The sequence below is a fragment of the Salmo salar genome, chromosome ssa01, assembly GCF_905237065.1.
Source record: "Salmo salar chromosome ssa01, Ssal_v3.1, whole genome shotgun sequence".
NCBI lineage: Eukaryota > Metazoa > Chordata > Actinopteri > Salmoniformes > Salmonidae > Salmo > Salmo salar.
This window is the reverse complement of record NC_059442.1, coordinates 87,808,016-87,813,799: the sequence shown is the minus strand read 5'-3', so window position 1 is coordinate 87,813,799 and position 5,784 is coordinate 87,808,016. Positions and strand designations below refer to the sequence as shown.

General features: G+C 43.8%; 1 protein-coding gene across 1 annotated transcript; it reads right to left on the bottom strand.

Annotated features, from left to right (window-relative positions):
- Positions 1–773: 773 nt before the first annotated feature.
- On the bottom strand, positions 774–5,524 carry LOC123727782 (uncharacterized). Its single transcript, XM_045696917.1, has 5 exons — positions 5,477–5,524; positions 5,197–5,298; positions 4,986–5,075; positions 1,712–1,835; positions 774–1,600 (listed from the first exon to the last, which is right to left on the bottom strand). Exons 1-5 carry the CDS (start codon positions 5,522–5,524, stop codon positions 807–809), a joined length of 1,158 nt encoding a protein of 385 aa, XP_045552873.1. The 3' UTR covers positions 774–806.
- Positions 5,525–5,784: the final 260 nt, after the last annotated feature.

The following is a 5,784-nucleotide window of genomic DNA, read 5'->3' as shown; positions in this document are numbered from 1 at the left end:
CTCACAGTAGGTGCAGAGGAATGGCCCGCTGAATTTATGGACATCCAGATAGTGTTTCTTGATGGGCTTGACACCGTTGAAGCGGTTTTCACACATGGTGCATTTCAAGGGCTTGTGCACCAATTTATGCCTGTCTAGCTTTTCTGGGTCTGCAAACATCATACTGCACTCAGTGCAATGGAGAGGGCTGTGGGTGAGTGCATGTACTTGGGCCTCTTCAGACTCAGCTCGCAGCACCTTGCACACTATCTTTACAATGTGCTTTCTCATATCATTGATGTTCTTGAACATCTGCCCACAATGAGGACATTTATGAGGGCGCAGATCTGAGTGGGATCTCATGTGATCTTGCATGCTGTAAGATTTTGGCAAAAGTTTTTTACAAATGCAGCAGACTTTTGACTGTTTGCGTTTTTCAGTCTGGCTAGGTTCGTAAGATGGGTCTTGGGGTGTACTGGTGGAGGACGAGTCACTGTCCTCAGGTGTTGCCTCAAGAGGAGATCCACTGGCCGGCTCTGTGTCACCTCCCTCAGGTTTCTGGACTGTTTCGCTGGACATCTCAGAGTCCTTCTCATTACTAGCTGGAGATCTGCTACGCCTTTTCTTAGAGTTTTCTTTCACATTTTAGCCTCGGTTTCTCCAAGCTCTGTGGGTCCTTGTAACTCTTATGACACTTATTCAACATTTCAGGTCTTTCGTCATTTCCTTTGAGCTGCTTTTGTGTTTTACCTTTAGGTTTTGACACAACTACTTTACACATATTTTGCTGATGTCTCGTCAGATCAAAATGGCACTGGAAGCACTTCCTACACTGGAGATACGGAAATGGGCGCTCCCCTGTGTGTATTTTCTGGTGCCGCGTCATGTCTGCACTGCTCTTTAATATTTTTTTCTTCAGTCAGTTCTGTTTCGGTTTGTTTACATTCTCGTGCTAGCAATGTTTTCATCTTACGCCCCCTGTTTTGTCTAACTGGTCTACAGGGCAACATCAGGTTAGTAGTGTCAATCCTTTGTAGCTTCACTAAAGGCTTGTGAAGCATGGAGGATATGATCGCATCAGACACGTCTCTGCTTGTAATTTGTTCTCCATGACTTCCCCTGGCTTTATGTGTCTTTATTTTAGGCTTTCTGAAAGATCTCTTCCTTTTGACACTTACATCTTCATAAGTCTGCGCCACCCCATCTGCCCCAATAACCATCACTGTTTCGTACCTGGAGTCCACCTCTTCAACAATATCTTCCGTCTCATCTTTTACTGGTCCAATCCACACAACCTTCTCTTCTTCATTACCGGCATGAACCTCCATGTCCTCATGGTCCACAAGGTCAGCAAACTCTATAGATAGTTTGTTGTTTCTCTCACATTCCACCCTCTCCTCTCTTTCTACTACATCCATACTTGTCCCCGGTTCCATCTCTGTGTACTCTGTCAATGTTGCAGAGTCCACCTCCAACTCTTTGGTGAATGTATCCATGAAGACATTCAAGGATGATACTGGTGTTTCTGACTCTGTCTGTTCTGTTGCAATCACCACCCTTTCTACAGGAGGGAGACAGAGAGCAGAGAGAATGCAGTCCCCGTCGGTGGAAGACAGAGTATCTAGAAAAGGAAGAGGATAAATTAAAGACAATGGTTAAATAAATCATATATTTTAATGTCCTCTACTGAAGAAAAGCTAGCATCTACATGGGTCCTGTGAGAGATGCCTACCATGGTTGTCCAGCTGGCCGAGGTCTCTGTGATACTGAAGTAGGGTTTTCAGCTGCTGAGGGTGAGACATGGACTCAACACATTCCTCCAGAACAGAGGGGACATCACTGAGCAGGAATGCAGCCTGACACAGAAGGAAAATAGATAGGATTTAGGGATGATTCAAAAGATACTATAAGAAACTTTGTGAATAGTGATCCTTCACTGAATTGATTAAGGTATTATTCTAATTTCAGTACCTGTTGAAAATTTGATACTGGAAGTAGCTTCTCAAGTCTTGAAAGAAACTGACACATGAGTTTCTCTATTGCGGCATCATACTTGGGACCAAATTCCACAGGAAAAACATCCTAATAGAGAATAAGAAATTAGTATAAAAGAAAACCCATTTGGTATAAGAAAAAGTGTAATCTGCAACTCACATGGAAGCATAAAGCCGTAAACAGAATAAAAGGAGACCTTGGAAAAAGGTCAACATTGGTCAGCATTGTTTATAAATAAGATCAATGTTCACCAACCGGTCGATAGCGACTGGTCAATCTCAAAGGCATTCTTAGTCGATAACCAAACATTTCTGTAAAAAAAAAACAGCGATAAAGCCTTGAGTTGTTGACGGTAGGTGCACTTGATTCAGCAGCCCTAGCGCCGGGAAGGTAAAGTGTTCCCTTTTTTAACCATTTCCTGTGTCTGAAGGTAGAACTCTGCATACCTGACAGGCCCAGACAGCAAATCAAGTGCACCTATAGGCCTACCGCTGGCCAATCAGATAGCTCAGATCATAGTATCTGCACAGTTTCCTCGCACCATAGATTGAAAAAAGCCTCGAAAGCACAGCAAAGTTTTTTATTTATTTTTATTTCACCTTTATTTAACCAGGTAGGCCAGTTGAGAACCAGTTCTCATTTGCAACTGCGACCTGGCCAAGAATAAAGCAAAGCAGTTCGACATATACAACAACACAGAGTTACACATGGAATAAACAAAACATACAGTCAATAATACAGTTGAAGAAAATCTATATACAGTGTGTGTAAATGAGGTAAGATAAGGGAGGTAAGGCAATAAATAGGCCATGGTGGCGAAGTAATTACAATGTACCAATTAAACACTGGAGTGATTGATGTGCAGAAGATGAATGTGCAAGTAGAGATACTGGGGTGCAAAGGACCAAGATAAATAAATAAATACAGTATTGGGATGAGGTAGTTGGATGGGCTATTTGCAGATGGGCTATGTACAGGTGCAGTGATCTGTGAGCTGCTCTGACAGCTGGTGCTTAAAGCTAGTGAGGGAGATATGGAGCGTGTGCTATGGGTGGGTGCTGCTATGGAGACCAGTGAGCTGAGATAAGGTGGGGCTTTACCTAGCAGAGACTTGTAGATGACCTGGAGCCAGTGGGTTTGGCGACGAGTATGAAGCGAGGGCCAGCCAACGAGAGCGTACAGGTCGCAGTGGTGGGCAGTATATGGGGCTTTGGTGACAAAACGGATGACACTGTGATAGACTACATCCAATTTGTTGAGTAAAGTGTTGGAGGCTATTTTGTAAATGACATCGCCGAAGTCGAGGATCGGTAGGGTGGTCAGTTTCATGAGGGTATGTTTGGCAGCATGAGTGAAGGATGCTTTGTTGCGAAATAGGAAGCTGATTCTAGATTTAATTTTGGATTGAAGATTCTTAATGTGAGTCTGGATGGAGAGTTTACAGTCTAACCAGACACCTAGGTATTTTTAGTTGTCCACATATTCTAAGTCAGAACCGTCCAGAGTAGTGATGCTGGACAGGTGGGCAGGTGCGGGCAGCGACCAGTTGAAGAGCATGCATTTAGTTTTACTTGCATTTAAGAGCAGTTGAAGGCCACGGAAGGAGTGTTGTATGGCATTGAAGCTGGAGGCTAGTTAACACAGTGTCCAAAGAAGGGCCAGAAGTATACAGAATGGTGTCGTCTGCGTAGAGGTGGATCAGAGAATCACCAGCAGCAAGTTAATACTGTGAGATTTAAAAACGTTTAAAACCATGACTTGAGAAATACTCAACGAATACAACAAAGAGCTGCTGTTTTTATGAGTAACTTCATGTTTCAGTTATTATTCAGCAATATTCAATGAATGACTACAGCAAAGTTATCCGATAAGCTTGCGTTGTTATTATTAGCGGTTTGTGTCTTTTTTAATGTCAAGGAATATTTCACTTTCTCTGGTCATAGGAGTAACAACATGAATTGGTGCATGAGGCAGAAGTAATGCAGTGTGACTTGAGTTTCTCCATCAGCTGCAAGCCTGTGTCCCCTATTCTCAGCAGAGGGAGGGCGAGCGGAGGGACGGTGAGTCGGGTGAGAGGCAGCCTAACCGCTGCTCCCTCCCCTCAGACTGACCATCAGATGCAGGCCTCAGTCCAGTAAAAAAATATATAATAATGATTATGCTCACTCAGCTGTGCCTCACAAGTAATAAAACAAATGATCTATTACAATCATATACCTACAATTTTTACATTTAATTTCAAAATGGTATGAGAAGAACAACATTGGGAGGGCAATTCAAACATAGCCAATATGCATAAATAATGTATTGGGCCTATAGACTACTGCACAAACATCATTGCTACATTACTTTTATTTATTATCATTATCAATTTTTTGTAATTTTTACCCCTTTTCTCCACAATTTCATAATTACGATCTTGTTTCATTGCTGCAACTCCCCAACGGGCTCGGGAGAGGTGAAGGTAGAGTCATACGTCCTCCGAAACATGACCCGCTAAAGCCATGCTTCTTAACACCAGCTCGCTTAACCCGGAAAGCTACACCAATGTGTCGGAGGGAACACCTTTCAACTGACGACCGAGTCAGCCTGCAGGCGCCCGACCCGACACAAAGAGTTGCTAGAGCCAAGTAAAGCCCCCCCCCCCAGCCAAACCCTCCCCTCAGCCGGATGACGCTGGGCCAATTGTGTGCCGCCCTATGGGACTCCCGGTAATGGCCGGTTCTGACACAGCCAGGGATCGAACCCCAGGCTGTAGTGACGCCCCAACATTGCGATGCAGTGTCTTAGACCGCTGCACCACTCGAGAGGCCTTACAGAACTGTTTTTAATTGGTTAATGTTGCATAGGCTTACGTTTTTTAAGTCATGTTTTTTTAATCTGAGCGGTAGATCTCAACATGCATTTTGACTCAGAAAGTGATTTTAACGCAGAAAAGTTTGCTGACCACTGACTAAGATGGACTGTGAGACTGCACTTCTGTACTAGTATACGCACACAGCCACACTGACCTGAAAGAAGTGTTCCATCTCATCTGGGTCTTTTAGCAGGGTTTGAATCAGACTCAGGAAGTTGGAGTCTGATAAATCTCCATCATCAGTCTGCAAGAAAGAAAACACTTTTGTTATGATGATCATTATCATAAAAGAGTTATGTCTAGGACTGACTGACTGATTGACTGACGTAAACGTTAGCTGAGCCTATATGCCCTTTGAACCTCACCCGTGTCCCCCAGAGATGTGTGAGGGTCTGTATCCTGTCCAGGTGTGGCTGAATGGTCTGGAGGTCTGTGATGGGCTTGGAGCAATACAACTCCAGGACCAGCTGAAAGCAAAGCAAACCAGTCAGGAGACTTATTTGACACAATAAACCGAACTAAATATGATCATATGCCATCGTTCCCCACATAATGATGAACATTAGTTCCGTCTCTCCCTTTTCACTGTGCTCGAAGACCCAGAATAAGTTGGGCCCTCTGTCTGAGGTTCAGAAGCTCTGGAACCATCTCTGTGACCATGGTAACAAACTCTTCCAGCATCCCATAATCCATCACGTGTCACTGCTGGACCGTTCGCCAGATGGCTGCTGAGACCAGCCGCAGTGGTGGAACCATGAGGCACAGAGAGGGGAGAGGAAGAGAGGGACCTGAAACAAAGATATTGACTTAGTTGTTCACAAATCAATTTAGAAGCACCTCTTAATGCACATCGAATCAAACTCTAGCGTGTTGAATTTTTTTTCTTAAACTAGTTTACTATTAATACTGTGTTACTATGTGTTTCATTTTCAAGAATGGGGTGTGAGTGTCAG

What these genes read in the sequence shown, in the direction of transcription:
- LOC123727782 (XM_045696917.1), bottom strand. Translation starts at nt 5,524, where the DNA reads ATGGATTATGGGATGCTGGAAGAGTTTGTTACCATGGTCACAGAGATG. An exon ending in CACATCTCTGGGGGACACGG is followed by an intron (nt 5,076 to 5,196) that starts GTGAGGTTCAAA and finishes TCTTTCTTGCAG; the next exon opens with ACTGATGATGGAGATTTATC. An exon ending in CGGCCAGCTGGACAACCATG is followed by an intron (nt 1,601 to 1,711) that starts GTAGGCATCTCT and finishes TTCCTTTTCTAG; the next exon opens with ATACTCTGTCTTCCACCGAC.